General features: G+C 39.1%; 1 protein-coding gene across 1 annotated transcript in view; it reads right to left on the minus strand.

Moving 5' to 3' along the window:
- LOC150094575 (histidine protein methyltransferase 1 homolog) overlaps positions 1–10,971 on the minus strand; it is a 165,194-nt gene extending 154,223 nt beyond the window's left edge. The window contains exon 1 of the mRNA XM_090412128.1: positions 10,676–10,971. Coding sequence (XP_090268254.1) covers positions 10,676–10,861 — 186 coding nt within the window. The 5' untranslated portion in view covers positions 10,862–10,971. The remainder of the gene's footprint in view (positions 1–10,675) is intronic.
- Between the last annotated feature and the right edge of the window lie 9,462 nt (positions 10,972–20,433).

The following is a 20,433-nucleotide window of genomic DNA, read 5'->3' on the forward strand; positions in this document are numbered from 1 at the left end:
TAGCCTCATCAATTTCTTCTAGCCTAATCCCACTAATATAATATGACATTGGATATCTAATCATGCTGAAGTGAAGGATTTTACATTTACTGACATTGAACTGACAGCCATTTTCCCATGCCCACAATTTCAGCCTACTGAAATCATTCTCCAAAGACTGCATATCAGCAGCATTCCTGATTACCTATCTTTGCATCATCAACAAATAACTGTATGTCGCTTGTTAAATCCTTCCCAATATCATTAATGTACAGATTGAATAACAGTGGACCAAGAAATCCTTGTGGTACACTACTTGTTATTTTTTATTTATCATCATCATCATACGTATCAAGGATTTAGGCCTAGTATGGCCTGTTCCGGCCTTAGAAGTCATCGTTGAATCGTTTAAGAGGACGTCCTGGTTTTCTTTTTCCTAATGGCTTGTACTTTAAGGCTTGTTTTGGTAAATTCTCTTTGGTAAATTCTATTAGGCTAGAAGAAATTGATGAGGCTAGGGATCTTTAAGTGTTAATAGATAGGAAGTTGAAGTTTAGGGGCCATGTGGCAAAAATAAATAAATTTGTTATTTATTTATTTATTTATTTTTATTAATCTTTGTACTGGTTATGGGCAGTACTACCCTTATATCACATTCAGATATCTCATCCAGACTTCATATAGGCCTAAGCCTTTACAAGTGTTTTACCCTATGCCTGTTCTAGTTATCATTGTAGTGATTCTCTGGTGGCAACATCATGCCACCAGTGTGCCCTGTAGGGCCTTCAAGGAAACAACTTTTATATCCTTCTGCATAAGCCCAAGCTGTTTTAAGTCCTTAAAACTATCTGCACTCCATACGCCATGTAAAGAGATGGTGGCATTGGTACACCTCAGAGTTTCCCCATGCTCCTCCCATATCTTACTAACTAGATCTTGGTTATTTTTATAATATTTAAAATATTATAAAAATCTATATTTTTATAATATTAGCCCACTAGAACTATAGTGGGGCACCCACTATAGGCTAGTGGGCGTCCTGTTCCCACCACCTGGGCATCAACTATGCAAACGTCACCATCTCTTTTAATCACTTAGTCTGGCTTATGCAAACCAGCAGAGGTCCTATAATGTGGTTCCACTGCAGACCAACCACGGCATCATGCCTCCTCACGCGGCCCCCATGGGTGCAAAAGCAACACTGGGCTATATGAGACAATGTCTCACTGTAGTGACAGCCAGCCTTAGAGTTTGAGTCGTCACTACCCCATTGAGCTGTGCAGGCTCGACTAGGCAGGGCATTGATCCTCATCCTAATAAGGTCAATATACTCAAACCCATGTAGGAGTCTGGTGCCATCCCTTACCCAATCATGCTGGGGAGGCACCAGATATGACTCTTTTCTGACAAGAGATGCCCATCTCTTGTGTTCTGCGGGTGCTGACTCGATTAAAGTACCTTGATAATGGGACCAGCCTTCAGCCTGCCTAAAGTCTTCTTGTATTAATGGCCTAAAGAAAGCCTCTCTGCAGATGGCAGAAGAAGATAGTTCTAACTGCGCGATTCTTGACAGTCGCAGACGTGTGATCAGCCATCTAAGTGATGGAACCCCAAGCCCACCATCCTTCACCCTTGCATGGAAATATGCAGTAGGAGTGTCAGGCGGCAGTCGGAGTCATGATCTCATGGCTGAATGGATAGCCCTGTCCATTCGGGACAGTACCGAGATATATGTCCTACCAAGCACCAACTTGTGGTAAAAGTGAGGTAGGAGATAGTGGGAAAGGAGAAACAGTTTGCTAGGGCTTAAGAGAGGTGATCCCAGCTTCTAGGATAGAAAACCTTCCCTTTGGGGAACATGATAACGAGGTATCTCCACTCTTCCAGGATGGTCAAAGCATGTAATGGCCTCCTGTGTAGGGAAAACTATAGTTTCGACCTTAAGCTTATTGTCACGACCAGAGGGTATGATAAGAGCTAAAGAGCAGGACTTCTCTACATTAATAGAAAGGTCTCGAATAGAGAAGAAGTCAACTGACCGGTCAAGGAGTTCCTGCAAGCCTATCTTAGGAGAGGCTACGAGAATAAGATCTTTCGCAAAGGCCATAGCATTAAAGGAAGAAGCGCCTACGGAGTGGGCTATATGGCTAGGAAGAGAATGAAGAAACTCATCTATGACGCAGTTAAAGAAAAGGGGAGCTGGCGAACACTCTGCACTGTGGGAATAGAAGTTGCACGGAATCCTGTAGTCATAGTCATAACTCCCCAAGTATAGCTCCATAACATAGGAAAGAAATAATTCTGGACATCCAGCAATAGACAGCGCTCAAAGGAGAGCAGGAAGGGAGATGTTTTAAAAGCCTTCAGGAGGTCCAGCTATGCCATATATAGAGGCTTAAGATTACGTCGGGAATCAGAGAGAAGACAGAAGATATATATTCTCGACACAACTGTCCAAAAGGGACATAAGCTCTCTGTCTATAATCATGCTGTATATGTTGCTGAAGTCATTTAACTAATATTTTATGATAGAGTCTAAGTAACACAGAGGAGATGGTAATAGGTCTAAAGTCTGATGCACAGCTTGAAGTTTCTTTCTTCGGAATGAAGATAGTTCTTGAAGCAAAGGTATGGTAGTATTACTTTACTGGAAAGGAGAATGTCCACTAAGTCTTGAAGAATCTTCAATGGCACCTTCCAAAGCCTAGACGCAGGAAAACCATCAGGTCCAGAGGCAGAGAAATTGGATGGAAGAGCTGCTTTAATCTCCTGGATGGAGACAGGCTGGTATATTTGAAGGGCAGGAATGGACCTGAATATCGTAGGCTGATCATCATAATCAGGAAAGTGTGGAGGTGGAGCAGAAAAGACTGTACTCCAGAATTTGACAAAATCATCATGTCAGTCTGCTAGACGATGGGGAAGCACCATCAAGGATGGTTTTGGCACATTGCCCTATGTTCTTTTTATAGAGGGCTTGCATAGCTGCATAAGCCCTTTTCCTCTGCTTCCTATTTGGCAAAGTCATTTTAGAATGAGACGTAGGCTGATGTTGACAAGGCATGAAGTGCTCAGAGAATTCAGCATGGAGGTAGTCGTTCAACTGACCTGTGATATCCATTCCCAGAAGGTGAGTCTGGATGAGATATTTAAGAATTTGATGGTTATATTCTGGAAGAGGAGGATCATCTAGAGATGATGTCAGTCTGAGAATCAAAGCCTCTTCTTCAACAGCAGGATGGTGGATGGAAGATGGAGAGGCAGGGACAGGAGATACGGAGATATTACCTGTCCCTACCTGTGGCGGATGGGCTGCCAATTCTTGAAGTAAGGCTTTGTAACTGGCATTCCGTCTATGACACTTGATGGCATCCAAGGATCATAATGGGAACGTCTTAAATAAAGTCTCATTGATTTTCTTTATCCCTCGAGCCATCAACTCAATCTCATGAGTAGTGAGGATCTTTTCTTCTTCAGCAGTCCAACGTGCTTTGACAGGCTCTGTTCTTATTGCAGCGTTGGCTTCGGCTGGATGTTTCGAGGTGCGATGCCATCCAAGGATCATAATGGGAACGTCTTAAATAAAGCCTCATTGATTTTCTTTATCCCTTGAGCCATCAACTCAATCACACGAGTAGTGAGGATCTTTTCTTCTTCGGCAGTCCAACGTGCTTTGACAGGCTCTGTTCTTATTGCAGCGTTGGCTTCGGCTGGATGTTTCGAGGTGCGATGCACGCCAAGGCCAACTGCAGTAGAATACACAGTTGCAGACCTGACATATGAAGTGTCTGAGATTGGGAACTCCTTGACCACCAAAACAAGCATGATGAGAACTTGAATAAAGGGTTGATGACAGTCTTTACAGAGCTTTCTTTTAACTTTGATCTTGAGGACGCCGCTGGGAAGAGTGGCAGGATCACCTCCAAACAGGAAACAGACATCTGGATTCACACTCGACGAGTTTCCTGGCTCCGCCCTATAAGAGTCAGAGCCTTCATCTGATGAGTTATTGCAAGCAAGGAAACTTAACCCTACCAGGGCTGCTAACCCTGGAAGGGAGGAAAAGCGTAGCAGACCAATCAGTCACCCGAAGGCATCCAGGAATCGCCCCTAGGAGGCTGCCTACTGCCGCACTTGCGAAGTGTCTCAGGGGATGTGCAAGCCAAGACAACAATGCTTCGGATTCCCTTAAATCTTGCAGACTCAGATCCCCTATATACCACTTTTTGATATCTGTCAGTCAACCATCCTCTTATCCATGCTAATATTGTATAACCCAAGCCCATTTTCTCCAATTTATGCAACATTCTTCCATACTGTATTCTGTCAAAAGCCTTAGCAAAAATCTAAAACATGGTGTATCCATTCCCCTTGTCTAGTTCAATGGTAACATTGTTATAGAATGTGAGCAAGTTGCTAAAACATAACCTTCCCTTAGTAAACCCATGTTGTTCATTGCAAATTAGAGATTCACTGTCAACCCATTTCTGAATGTGGGTCCTAATCAATTTTTCCAAAATCTTTACCACCACTCCTGAGATAATCATAATTGGTCGATAGTTGGATACATCGGTCTTTGCACTACCATTGTGTAATGGAATTACCATATGTTCCTTCCATTCCTGCGGAATCTTCCCTGTTCTGAGACTCATATTAAACATCCTGGTCAAAGGAATGGCCAGTTCAGCTGAACACTCTCTTAGCACACGTGCTAATATTCCATTAGTCCCTATTGCTGAATTCTTATACAATTTATGCAACAGCTCTAATACCTCAGCCACACACACCTACGTTTCTTCATCTAGTTAAGAAGTAACAGTGAACTCAATGTCGGGTTCGCCCAGTTGATAACTTTTAACGAAATGGGCACTCATTAACTGAACAACTTCTCCATCTGCAACTCACACCATCTGCATTTAGAAGAGTTATTCTTTCATATTCATTCTTTCTTTTACTGGCAGCATATTGATAGAATTCTTGGGGGTTATCTTTAGCACGCAGAGCCAGTTTCTTTTCATACTGAGACTTTGCTTTCCATATAACAGTTGTGATTATTCTAGCCCACTGCTTATAACTTTCATAACAGACGACATCCTTATGCAAACGGTATTCCTTCCACATTGTCCTTTTCTTATAAATCTCTTGCTTAATAAGATTACGCATCCATTTGACTCCTACTCTATTTATTCTTCGAACTCTCGGGCCACGTTCTGATATCACATCATTTAAGCATTGATTAAATGCTTCCCATGCACTTTCGATATTCTTTCCATCCAGCAACCAATCCCATTCCACTGAACTCAGTATACTCCTCAGTTGGTCATAATTTCCTGCTTTGTAGTTCAGCATGTAATCTTTTCTGAATGGAACATTCATAAACTTAGTCACTTCCCAAGTGAGTACCGCATGATCAGTCACCAACTGGAGGCAGAATAGTTACGTCTTTAACTGAAACGCCCTCTGACAATATAATCAACTCTAACACTCCTTGACCTCAAGTTCCTTCAAGTGACATGCTGCTTGAGGAAGTTGTACCACAACTGTTCAATAAATGCAAAAAAGTGAGCCCTGCCAAACTTGTTGGCAGGGCTCACCTTCTTGATCTCGCCTGCGGTGCTTTTTTTAGCATCACCTTTCTTGTCCTTGTTTGGCACCATTTTAAACGTATACTAAATATTGAAATATCTTAATAAAAATATATGATAAATATATGATATTTTCCTGTTCATTTTTCTTTTTCTCCCTATGCTCATTTAAAGATCTCAATTTTTTGCAATTCCTCTGTCGTCTCTCTGATGATCTGCTTCAACTTCTCGCCTGTGGTGCTTTTTTCATTCTTCTCCTGAGATTCCACTTCTACCCATTCTATATTTGGAAAATTAAAGTCTCCCATTATGATTACTCTTTTTGCACTCATCTTTTCTATTTGGTGATGCATTTCTTCATCACTAGCAACCAATTCACCGGGTCTATAACAACGCTCCAACTATGTAATTTGTCTTCTTAGATTCTACCTCACACCAGAGGCTTCAAACTCACTGCCACATGAAATATTGTTGGTAGTATTACTACAATCATAGGTCTCAACTCTAACTGGATTTAAGTCATCCAATATCATTAGCAGCATGCCCGCTTCTCTCCTATCCTCTATATCCTTCCTAAAAATACTGTACGCATTATGCTTGATACCAGTTAGTAGGTATGATTCTGATAGCCAGGTCTCACTAATACCTACAATATGAGGTTGCAACATATTGACTAAGGCAACAAACTCTATCCCTTTGTTTCTGAAACTCCTAGCATTCGTGTACAGACATAATAATCTACCTGAATGTTCTTTTGTATACTCTTGTTGGCAGTCTGCCTGACACAGTTGGACAACTTGCAGATCTCTATTCTTCTCTAATGCCTTACACATGTAGACATCTTTGCGCACATATGATGGGTCCGAACCAGACGAACACAAACCCGAAATCTTTCTCTCCTCGTCAGCATTTCCATGACAAAGCCCATTCCCATCATTAACACAGTTATATAACATTGTCACTCTTATACTCGCATTCACACCATTCCTCCCTTGATAATTTAGTTTCCCTGACTCTGTGTTAGGTCTCATACCAGTTATTAGTTTTTCTAGATTCCTGATACCAAATGCATTCAGGTGTAGGCCATCCCTCTTATACAAATCCAATTTTCCCTCAACCTCACTCCACACATCCAAAAACTCACATCCATTCCTTCTACATAGCCTATGCATCGAATCGTTTGCCATCATAGCCCTTCTTTTTAATTCATTTTTATCATAGCGAGGTAAAATACTAACAATTTTCACTTTCTCACTCTTCACTCTCACCTCTTCCAACAACTGCTTCATGTCCTTTCTCATATTGAACTTATCACCAGTTAAATCATTTGTACCCTACAACTATTCTTTTGTTCACTTTTCTTGTGTTTTTGAATTACTTGCATTATATTTTTAATTTTCGCTCTGGGAAAACTCAATGTTATAACTCGCTCATCTATAGCATGTTTTATTATAGAGTCACCATACCAAATAACCTCTTTCTTTTTACTAAAAACATCACTTACCTGTTTCCTTACTTTGTTGTTTCTTATTTTTCTGTTCATTTTTCTTTTTCTCCCTATGCTCATTTAAAAGTCTCTCAACTTTTTGCAATTTCGTTAACCTCCTCCATATGCACAATAACCTCATTGGCATGGCTCACCTTGATCTTGCCTGCAGTGCTTTTTTTAGCATTACTTTTCTTGTCCTTTTTTTGGTGCCATTTTAAACGTATACTAAATATTGAAATATCTTAATAAAAATATATGATAAAATACTAAATACACTATGAAACACTAAAATCTACACTAGTATACTACAAAACACTAATTTTCTAAGGGAAAACACAATAAAAACAGACATACAGTAATGCCATTACTATTCCCTATAGATCATCCCTGGAAGTTGAGTAAGAGAGTGTAGTTAGTAAAGGTATGAAGACTAGATTTTTTGCTTGGAGAGTGGTGAATAAGTTGCTTGTACTACGTTTATTAATGGTTTCAAGGAGAGGTATGATAGATATTGTGCTGATAGTTGGTTTTAATATTATGGTAGAACCGTGTTATAACAGTAATAATAATAATTTGCCCAGCCTTTCTCCCCGTTGAAGGGTTTCAATGCCAAAAAGGTCTACAATTAGCTATCTCTCACATCCCTCTCAACATATAGACTACAGTAATGCCATTACTATTCCCTATATTCAGGGCATTTCAGAAAAAATAGCCATAACTTTAAAGAAACATAAATTCTGCACTGCTTTAAAGCATCAATTGAAGCTGGCTTCCCTTCTCCCCTCTCCTAAGGATCCAGGTGTTTATGAGGTTCCTTTTCTTGCAACTTTTCATAAGATGGTCAAACTGGGAGATCTGCCAACATCTCCCTAAATGAAAACAAAAAATACATCCTGTGACATGACTATGGTCACTCATATCTGGATGACCATGCCTTGGATACCTTACACAGGATCAGATGGAATACAAACTTGAAAGATTTTTTAGAACTAGTAGATTTAAAAATCCAGCCTAATCTTAATAAATGGTTGTATTCCCAACTGGTAAGGCTAGCCAACAGAACTCATGGTGTGCCCTTCATTCGATTTGATGCTTTATAGTCTAATTTCTTCCACTTGTTCTCGTGAGAGAGAGAGAGAGAGTGTGTTATTACAATTTTAATATTGATTCCTTAAGATGTCTCTGTGATAGACAAAATAAAATATCAGAACAATTAAACCTGATATTTAATTATTTCTTGTTGTGCTATATTCATTCCATCAAATATTATGAGTGTAAACAAGAACCTAATCCTAAATGTGTGTTCCACATATAGCCTTCCCTCGTGGATATTCTATATTGAATTATATCAAGGAACAAATTTGTCTTACACATTGGCTATGGGATTGCTTTTCTTCCAGGTGCAGTGGCTTCCCCTCACAAGCATAAAACTCGCCTCCAACACAACTGGTATTAGTACATATAAACTTTAAAGATACACATTATTAATGTGGGTAATACCTGGAGTTCAGTTGTCTGATCTGCAGGAATTTCCTGGTTAGAGGAAATAATGATATATGGTTAATGTTATTATTTTTGAATGCAAAATTTGAAAAAGTAATATCAAACATCGGTTTACTTCATATCAAATTTTCCAGCTCACGAAACCTGTGTAAAAATTCTGGTCTCAGAGTATGCAGTTGTAAATTTAAGGATGATGTTCATTATACAGCTTTGGTAATTTAAAATATGATAAAACAATGCTTATTTTAGGGGGGGGAGGCCTACATTTGTCTTATGTAATATTAGATATGTGGAGTGTGTTTGTTGGCAGAAAAGACTTGTATAAGAGGGATGGCCTGCATTTGAATTCATTTGGCATCAGGATCCTGGTAAATTTAATTATTGGGATGGGACCTAATGCACAAAATCAGGGAAACTGGATCATCAAGTGAGGAATGGAAAAAAATGGTATGCAAATGTGATAAAGATACAAATGGCATCAAACACAGTTATGCATTTGGCAGAGGGATGGAAATATTCCTTAGTATGTCTGGAGAGAGAAAAGAGAAGGTTCTACAAGACCAAATAGATTGCACATCCAATTATAAGAATAGGCTAGGTGGTAATTGTTATGTCTGTACACAAATGCCATGAGCATCAGAAACAAAGGGGTTGAGTTCGTTGCTTTACTGAATATGATGTAGCCTAAGATTATTGGCATTAGTGAAATTTGGCCATCAGAATCAGATATGGTAACTGGGATCAAATGTAGTGGGTACACTATTATTGGGAATGACAAAAGAGAGAGGAGATGTGGAAGTACTATCAATGATATCAGATGACTTACATGCAGCAGTGAGTTTAAGGCTATCTGGTGTGAAGTGGAGGCTAACAGAATGAAATATATGATGGGTGTTGCTACAGAGGCTGGGTATCTTAGCACAATGGTGAATAGGAATTTGAAATTCAAGGGTCATATAGCAAAAATTGAAAATACAACTCAGAAAATAATTATGTTGAAGCTAACCATGGCATATAAGGATAAGGAAGGCATCTTGCCTCTTTACATGCCTTGATAAGATTGCATGTGGACTACTGTATACGGATATGGTCTCCTGGATTCCAAGGGAAAAAGAAATTGCGGAAAGGATGAAAGAAGAGTTACAAAGATTATATCTGGCTTAGGGGGAGAGACTAATATTATGAGTGATTGTATGTGGATTACAGACCCTGCTTAACAAGAGAAATGGGTGATATGATAGAGGTCTATAAACTTCTGTTATATAGGGTGGTTTAAAATTCCACATACAAACTTTGAGGGGAGGTAGCGAACATCAAAATCAACCATATTCACATAGGAAAGCATGACAGGAAATGTCACCCGAAAGTGATAGGTGGCGCTGTTTGCAAGCACTCCAGGTGAGCAATTGGGGTTTCCTCGTTCAAACTTTCAACATCATACGAAGAACATGAGTCATTTTACGAACGCTGAGATGGCAGACATGCACCTTGTTTACCATATTATGTATCCAACTACTATTGAACTGTTCAGTAATGCTTAAGAAAGTTTTTTTACACTACTTACTGCCTTGTGTTATTTCTGTATTTTCGTGTCCCTGTTAGTACCTTCCGGTGGCATTTCTGGTCATGCTTTCCTATGTGAATATGGTTGATTTTGATGTTCTCTACCGCCCCTCAAAGTTGGTACATGGAATTTTGAACCACCCTGTATATTGTCTGATGAAATTTTTCGTTATATGGATGGTGGGAAGAGAACGTGTCTTGGGGGGGAATCCATGGAAGGTAAGTTTGCTTGCAGTCAAGAAAGGGGTAAGAGCTAGGTTTTTCTCTCACAGCGCAGTGAGTGAGTGGAATAGTTTGCCTTTAAAGGTAGTGGGTACATCCAGTGTGAATGAATTTATAGAGAGGTATGACAGCTGGTTTAGGTGATGATGGCCTCCCTCATTTAGTCCTCCACTTAGAGAAGATCTCACGTAATAATAATATTTTTTTATGACACAATATCGCGTTTCATTTAACAAGAAAACTAGAAATTCCTAATCTGTACTCAAACTTTATCGCAGCCAGCCAGGAAAGTATATATGGATGCATGTGTATATATATACCCACGTGACATTACCTGTCTATGTTTTCCTGTTACAACTATTTCTATTACATCACCATTCACCGAATGTTTTGGTATCTCGGATTCTAATACCATGCCAGAAGGTTCACACCGTAATGTAAAAGAGCTGCACGAAGTATCGTTATCTTTGATATTTTCTGTATGCACATTCTGAAGGTCGAAGTTAAAATGAAATGCCATTCCAAATTTCAAATTAGCCCTTCCATATTTTACAATTTACCATCACCAACATAAACAATAACTAAACAGCACACAACCAATGATATCACGTTAAGTTAAAAACCACATGGTTGAAGTCAACACTTTTAATGATAACGCCAAAATATCTAGCGCCACCACCACTCTAAATGCTGTTTTTAACAGTACAAATTATTTTTAAACTTAGCATTTGTCTGTAACTTTCATCGCAAAAATAAACCAATATAAAAAATGTGGCAAGTTAATTAGATATATCTCGCCAATAACGAACAATATCCCCAGCATGGATAAGAGGATGGTTGACTGACAGATTATCAAAACGTGGTATACGGGGGGGATGTGAGTCATTCCTTCCCTTCAAATATACCAGCCTGTCTCCATCCACGAGATCAAAGCAGCTCTTCCATCCAATTTTTCCGCCTCCCGACCTGATGGCTTTCCTGCGTCTAGGCTTCGGAAGGTGCCGCTGAAGATTCTTCAAGACTTATTGGACATTCTCCTTTCCAGTAAAGTAATACCACCATACCCACGCGCTTCAAGAATAACTTCATTCCGAAGAAAGAAAGTTCAAGCTGTGCATTAGACTTTAGATCTATTACCATCTCCCCTGTGTTACTTAGACTCTATCATAAAATATTAGTTAAACGACTTCAGCAGCATATACAGCATGATTATAGACAGAGAGCTTTTGTCCCTTCGGACGGCTGCGCCGAGAAAGTATATCTTCTTTCTTCTCTTCGACTCCCGACGTAACCTTCAGCCTCTATATATGGTGTCGTTGGACCTCCAAAAGGGGGTTGAGGGAGTCTCCCTTCTTGCCTTCCTTCGAGCGCTGTCTATTGCTAAATGTCCAGAATTATTTCTTTTCTATGTTATGGAGCTATACTTCGCGAGCTATGACTATGACTACAGGATCCCGTGCGACTTCTATTCCCGCAGTGCGGAGTGTTCGCCAGGGTGATCCTCTATTTCACCTTTACTTTAACTGCATCATAGATCAGTTTCAAAACTTTCTTCCTAGCCATATAGGCTATTCTCTAGGCGCTTCTTCCTTTAATGCTATGGCCTTTGCGAAAGATCTTATTCTCGTAGCCTCTACTAAGGTAGGCTTGCAAGAACTCCTTGACCGGTCAGTTGACTTCTTCTCTATTCGAAACCTTTCTATTAATGTAGAGAAGTCCTGCTCTTTAGCTTTTATCCCCTCTGGTCGTGACAATAAGCTTGAGGTCGAAACTATAGTTTTCCCTGCAGAGGAGGCCATTGCATGGTTTGACCATCCTGGAAGAGTGGAGATAGCTCGTTTTCATGTTCACCCCAAAGGGAAGGTTTTCTATCCTAGAAGCTGGGATCGCTTCTTTGAGGAAAGCTCCTCTCAAGCCCTAGCAAACTGTTTCTCCTTTCCCACTATCTCCTACCTCACTTTTACCACAAGTTGCTGCTTGGTAGAACATATATCTCGGTATTGTCCCGAATGGACAGGGCTATCGGTTCAGCTGTGAGATCATGGCTCCGACTGCCGCCAGACACCTCTACTGCATATTTCCACACGAGGGTGAAGAACGGCGGGCTCGAGAGTTCCATCACTTAGATGGGTGATCCCACGCTTGCGGCTGTCCAGAATCGCGAAATTAGAACTATCTTCTTCCCTATCTGCAGAGAGGCCTTGTTTAGGCCATTAATACAAAAAGACTTTAGGCAGGCTAAAGGTTGGTCCCATTATCAAGGTACATTAATTAAGTCAGCACCTGCAGAATACAAGAGATGAACATCTCTGCTGCACTGTTCTGTAGATGGTGCTCCTTTAAAAGAGTCATATCTGGTGCCTCCCCAGCATGATTGGGTAAGAGATGGCACCAGACTCCTCCCTGGATTCGAGTATATTGACCTTATCAAGACGAGGATCAATGCCCTACCCACTCGAGCTCCCAGAGCTCGATGGGGTAGTGACGACACAAACTATAGGGCTGGCTGCCACTACAGTGAGACATTGTGTCATATAGCCAAGTGTTGCTTCCGCATCCATGGGATCCGCGTGCGGAGGAATGACACTGTGGTCTCCATTCTGAACAACCGCTTTAAAAACAAAGGTTGGGAGACCGTGGTGGAACCACACTATAGGATCCCCGAGGGTTTGCATAAGCCAGACTTGGTGATGTTTGGGAAGTTGATGCCCAGGTGGTGGGAACAGGGTGCCCACTAGCCTGTAGCCATAATAATAATTTAAACTATTATAAGAATAACCAAGATGTAGTTAGTAAGATACGGGAGGGCATGGGGTAACTCCGAGGGTTACTAGTGCCACCATCTCTTTACATGGCGTATGGAGTGCAGATAGATATAAAGACTTAAAATAGCTTGGGCATACGCAGAAGGATATTAAAGTTCTTTCCTTGAGGGCCCTACAGGGCATACAGAGAATGACTACAATGATAACTAGAGCAGGCACAGGGTAAAACACTTGTAAAGCTTATACCTATATCAAGTCTGGACGTGATGTAAGGACAGTACTGCCCATAACCAGTACTAAGATTAATAAAATAAATAAATAACTAGTGTCTCAACAAGACTGAGATCTGATGTATGAATGCGAACCGTTCCGTGGTAATATAGCACCCAGGACAGAGGCTATCACTCATGAGCCAAGACATTATGACCACCTACCCAGACGTATTCGCCCAACCAGAGATAACCGCTTGAACCACTTCCCATTAACTCTACTAGAACATGAGAGATGTCATAAGGTATTCTGAACTGACTGGATTGAATAACAACACGGAGGTCAGCAACTGAGTGAGTCACTGGTGTCGACCAGAGGATGCCGAGTTTCACATGATTCCAAAAATGTCCAATGGGATTCAAATCAGGAGAATTAGGAAGCCAGGGGAAATACGAAGAATGCTTAGATATGTCCTTCATGCTTGTACAATGCCAGCCTTGTGACAGACGCAGTCTTGCTGGAAAAGGCATCAGTATGTGGCCACTTACTACTTGTTATCAGACAACCGTACAGTCCAGCTGGCTGTAAACAGGCTGGGTGATCATAATGTTTTGCTCTTGAGCGTATATGGCGCCATTTGGTCCATATTTATTGAGGTCACATGCATGAGATCTTGTGCTTAGGATTGGGTATACGGTTAAATTAATAATTTCTTGTCAATTATAATATATATTTGGTTCATACTTTCAAAAATACCTTCACCTACCAAATTGTTTTCTCCTCAGTCACTAACTGTTTCTCTGATCATGATCACTAAGTCAGTTACAGATATTTTTAAATTCCAATGTCTGTCAAGGCACTAAGAACCTCATGGTGAAGTTACTAAGTGGCTGCATGAGCTGCTTGTACCGTAACAGATTTGTGGAATTCCCCGGTTGAGAATAGATTGACAATCTGTGGACTTCAAAAGCAAGCAATAGGTGAAGAGGAGACATGACAGAAGAATATACGTTATTAAAGGGTTTTTACTGAATTGACACTGAAGACTTTTCAGTACATGGAAAAAAGGGAAAGAACAAAAGTTCACCTATTGGAAGTTGCATAAGAGTGTATTTAGCAATGGTGGACTAGACTTTTTTTCTTGGAGGATGGAATAGTTGCCAGAGGTTATTGGGTACTTCATCAGTGAATGAACACGAACAATTATTTTTGAATAACTGCTCGTGTATCAATAATGTATCTCTTGCGATATGCCTTCTAACTTCATGCAGATACCTGTATAACAATAATATGTTGACACATATACAGTTTTGGGCCATACGGCCGCCAAACTTTAGAAAATTTCCTTCTTCACATGAACATTGAAGAGAAATGCATCAATTCACAATTGAAATCGAAAGCAATAACACACTTCCATTTCTGGTTATTCTTGTTACCCGTCTTCCCTTAGGCAGTCTATCCTTCACTGTCTACCTTAAACACACACACACACACACACACACATATAGACTAATACATGCACAAAGATTCATACTGCTACTCCCCCACATTGTGAAGGTGTTATTAGCACCTGCAAAAACAGATGAGCTGGTTCTGAAAAATGAATTTGGAATAATAAGCAAAACTTATAGAAAAATGGCTACTATACGAAAACAATCCATAGAATCCTTCACAAAAATAAGCAAAAAAAAAAAAATTACAGTAAGGTCATAGCATCCCCTAAATGGGATGATTATTATTACGTGACACTTCCAAGGAGTCCAAAGACTCATCGAGGGAGGGCTTACTCCACAACTCAATCCACCAACTACAACGAACCGGAACTACACCAACGCCATCTACCGCCCACCCCACTAGTATTTTCACAGACAATCACAAAGATCCACCAATGGCGGGATTAGAACCGGCAGCCTTTTGCCTGGAGAGCGAATACCCTAAACATTCGGCCAGCTAGGCCTGCCTTTCTGAAAGAATAGAAAGAATTATCCAAAAGAATAGACGGTACCTGCACACATACAACATCGAGCACATGTATAAACCACTAATGAAAATAAAATGTGTACTAAACTCTTTTAAAGATCTCCTTCTTTTCCTTGTCCCACCAGGTTTCTACTAGATCCGTTTCACCTGTATGCTACCCAACATCGGCAAGATAGGTTTTAAAATCCAAGCACGAAAGAAGAACAAAGGACACATCAGGCACCTCCGTAACGAAAAGAATGGTTTTATGACCACGCACTTGATACTTACCAGTGAACTGACTGGAAAGTCATTCAGCCTGTATATTAGACCAGAGCATGGTACACACATAAATTCAAGGAAACCTGTCTTTATTAATCAACCTTCAACAAAAATGACAGCATAAAAGTAACAAAGGTTTCTAAGGCTCCCAACCCACATAGCATCTGAAAACAAAAAGCCATCTAGTGAATACAAAACATCTAATGCCTTTTATTCCCTTATAGGGAACATGCGAGGCCGTTTCATGCGAGGCTGTCTCTGTTTGGCTACAGGTGGTAGCCAAATAGAGACAGGTAGCTCAAGACTATCACTAATTATATATGGTAGCCACTGAAAAGATGTGGCTAACAAGTGACATCATCTTGTGATCCCTAATCCGAACCCTATATTTACGTGTTTGAATTAGTTTGGGCTCTATGATCGATTATCTTGAGTTTATGGGACAAAACCGAGTTTCCTTGTGAGAAAACCCGCTTGCCTGTTTCAGTGATCGACTAACTCGGAAACCCACTGGAAAAAAAAAAGGGTTAGAAAAAATCCGTCTGGTCAGCAACTGGAATCGACTTAAGTCGACATTCTCTGGGAGGTCTAGCGCTGTGGAAGCACATGCCACTTCCATGCAAGGGCGTAGGTTGGGGGGGGGGGGTTCGCCCGGGAGGCACTTTGCGTTTAAGAAATCTTCCCATACTGTCTATAGAACAGCAACTGCGTGATGAAATATTCGGCAAAGCCATTCGACGATTTTGCTAACGGAAAAGTAATAAAAAGAACATTTAAAAATTTTGGAATTAAAGTTTTACTTAAAAAATACACATAGTGTTTTATTTCCCTATATGTCATTTTGACTTTTTGTAGTATTTCAAAATACTACAAAAAGGTAGTATTGAGAGGTGTGTAGGGGAAGCAAACTCAGGGACCTCCCCGGGCGGCAAAAGCTCTAGCTATGGCACTGCTTCCATGAGCTTCACAGACTCCTCCTACTGAAGAAAAGAAATTTAATTGGATAAACACACAGTGTCGTGACGTTCTATTTTCATGTTATGTTCTAAATCCGCCATCTTGCTAAAAGTCACTTTCATAAAATAAAGGAAAACTAATTGCAAATTAATCACTGATCTAAGGGTAGAGAAATTTCTATTATACTGCGCCACTCTATCCTTAGATAAGTCTATATGAATTAGTAAGATTAATTCAAAATTAGTTAGCAGTCTTTTCACTCATTCAGGCCGATGGTATTTATTTTCTTTCCTTCTGGGATTCCCGCTAGATCCGAATTTTTGTGAACGGTGCAGTAAAAAGAAATTCAGGCAAACACAATATTTAAATTAACAAACAAAACATTTAATATATGGTTATATAACAAATACATGTATTCCACTTTTAAATATGACAACTCAGTCAAGCTAGTACATCAGGTCAAGTCATTCACAATAAATCAATCTTCCAAACTTTCACATACAAATACAGTTTCAGAATCACAAAGTTTCTTTACTCAATTTACTACAATAGAAATTCTTAATTAATCAGTTTCCTTGTATCTTTCAACTATACTCTACGATTAACTCGTAACAGGCACTAACCACGGTAGATATCACTTCAATGTCTATATTTTCAACTCTCAGCCTCGATGGTAAGCTACAGTTAAATTTTAGAAACAGCGCAACGGAACTAATACTTAAATCTGCATACACTGAAATAAACTAATAGGACTGTCCTTACCAGAAATAATCTTCAGTACTTCCAATTTTTGTGAGCACACTTTCAAATTGTATTTATCACACTTGCGAAACACTAAATAACTAAAACATTACTAATCGCGCTTCAAAAACTCCAGATAGCAACTATAAGGTACATTAATTATTCTTATTTTCATTCATCAACTAGTTTAACTCCGTACAATTCCTTTTTTCGTAGTATAGAAATAAGTCGTAATTGTAGACTGACTGGATTTATTCAGAATTCTTCTTTGAATGTCCAGTTCTCTAATTATCCGATTACGGCAATAATTTCCTTTATTACTACGGCTGACTTTGCTTTCAGCCAACTATAAGATTCACTTATGAAAAAAATATCTACTCAATTCTTCCCTAAGAACCTTTTAATTACATCTACTTCTTTAGTTTACTTCCTTGCTACCTTATAGTTCCAAAGTTCCGTTCCGACTCCCCACTTACAACCACGTATCTATTTTCTCTCTTCTCCACAAACGCTCCCTTCACACGCGCCCGTTTATTTTCACGCGTCTTCATGACAACCGATAGACGTAAACATTCTCGCGAATGTTACATTACGCTATACCACTACATTGAGTTATTACATAACATTAAGCTTTCACAAAAGGAATAAATAGAATGATCGCATTTCAATAAATGCGCAGTTAAACTACAAATATAAGTTCTTACAATATTGACAAAATAATAAATAAAACAGCTTAATAATATTTAATACAGAATCTATTTACCATTAACACATTTCTTTGATTAAGCAATTAAATATTTGACATAATTAAGGTAGTTATATGATATCAATTACAATTTATGTTATTTACATCAAATAATATTTACAAATATAGTTCTTGTGACGGAAAGTCATGTTGGATTCTGAATCAAACAACATTTATCCTATTTTCTACATAATTAGAATCCAACAACAGCAACTCTCAGACAACAAACAGAATTTAAAGTAATAATGACTGTAGGAATCCAGTAACTGCCGATGTAGTTTTCCAATATAATTATTTTGTGTTATTTATTATATCCCCCAGTCAGGCTATGATGAACGGTTAACTGAAGTAATTTTACATTAAACTTGCCAAGAAATTATTATTATTTCGTGACACCTCCAAGGAGTACCAGAACTCATCGAGGGAGGATACCAACTCCACAACTCTCCATTCACCAACAACACCCATCCTCTACTATTATCATCTACATCAACACCACCTACTGCCATCCACCACGACTAATATTTTTTGTCTATAAATTTACTGTGTTCTGAAGGGCCGATGTGTCTATGCAAGATGAAAAACCCTGCTAAACCCTGCTACCCCCGTATGAGATCGGCTAATTCACCTTCAACTAAAAAAGTCCATATGAAAATTCCTCCCGTCACGACGAGAATCGAATTTAGACCTTTTCCAATTGAAAGGCGCAACGTACCATCGTTCTTCCAATTGCGTTACGGAGGAGTTGTTAATCCTTTATCCAAAAGTAAGCAAACAATATTTTCGAGTGAAGTATCTTTATTATTTTGGTAACCTCCATGGAAAATTTAATTGGATAGCAAACTACTCTCAGACAACAAACAGAAGTATAGTAATAAATAAAAAATATAAAAAAATACGAGGATTACATTACTCGTAAATTTTTCCAAAGCGGTTTCCCCAGCCCACTGTACTATGTACCAATATAGCCGTTTATATACAAGCAATCCCCGACTTGAGTAAATTCCGACCTACGTAATGTCTGGAAGGGTTGTGTAGCTCAGTGGTAGTGTTGTTTACTCTTCAGACTAAGAGAACTTTTTTTAAGCGTTTTTTCGACCGGTTCCAGAGTTGGTCGATCTCTGGTACGGGCAAGCGGATTTTTTCTCCCTGAAATTCAGTTTTTCGTTCCATCAACTCAAGAAAATCGACAATGGAACGCACACACTGTTTCAGACATTAAAAACATTGTGTTAGGGACCACGAGATGTCGGCACTTGTTGAGTCGTATCTTCACTGCGGACTGCTTAAATTAGTGAAGGCCTTGGGCCATCTATCTGACTGGCTACCAGTGGAGATTGAACTGCCTACTCAATCTCCAGAAGTTAGATGTGGTTAAAACGGTCTCGCTTACTCCCTATACGGGAATAAAAGACGTTAGCTTATTATTTTTTTTTAAGATTAAAATTTAATGATAATTAGTCATTGCATTTTCACGCCATCTAACGGCAGTCATCGGCAGGGTAGGGTGCACAAACGATAAGCATATGTTTTCTGAATACTGCTTTGAATTTGAAAATGATATATTTCTAGTGCTAGATATTTTTTAATGCCGCTTATTTTTACTGTTTGCATGGAATATATTTTTATTTCATGTGTGCACTGTCGTAGAATACAATCATGACCAGAAAAAGGAGCAGATGATGCCGCTTTGAGCATGGATGTTTGTTAAATCCTGACCCAGATGAGCACATATAAGTCCTTGAGTTTATGACTTTTTTTAATTTAATTAATGGAAAAGGGAAGGTAAACGCTCCAAAGCTCGTCTATAGATGAAAATTAAAACTATCCAGTCAGCTCTTGATAATTTCGTAAAAAAGGTCAAACGACCAAATGTGATATTTTTTTTAATATTTTAATTTTCTCATAGTATTCGTGTTACATTACTTGCATTAATTACATAATGAAGTCTGTGTGTGAAATTAATTGTGTGTGAAAGAAATGAACAGAAATAACCTTAGAAACATATTCATCCACTACCACATACATGTATCATAAACGCAATAAGAAGTAGGGTGTGATTAACGGTCACGGTGTTAAATTCAACTTATGGTAAAGTTGCGGACTGTAATCCCTACTTAAGTAAGGGACTGCCTGTATATGTATTCTTGAATATTACTTCGATATAACAGACAAAACATCGAATTTTATTTTAATTATTTTAATTTAATTAAAGCAAGTTCTTTAACAGGGTAGTAGGTTTCAGTATTCATAATGATTTCAAGCATAAAGTCAGAGTTTGTACAGAAAGTATATTATTATTATTAATACCAAACCCACCCCATGAGAAATTTTCATTACTACTCAGCCGCTACATACAACTACAGATTCAGCATTGGCATTCATCACTTTCTAGTATATTCCGTCATAAGATGTATCAGGCATCATGATAAA

The sequence above is a fragment of the Typopeltis vanoorti genome, chromosome 22, assembly GCF_054136105.1.
Source record: "Typopeltis vanoorti isolate ZY-2024b chromosome 22, IOZ_Tvanoo_1.0, whole genome shotgun sequence".
NCBI lineage: Eukaryota > Metazoa > Arthropoda > Arachnida > Uropygi > Thelyphonidae > Typopeltis > Typopeltis vanoorti.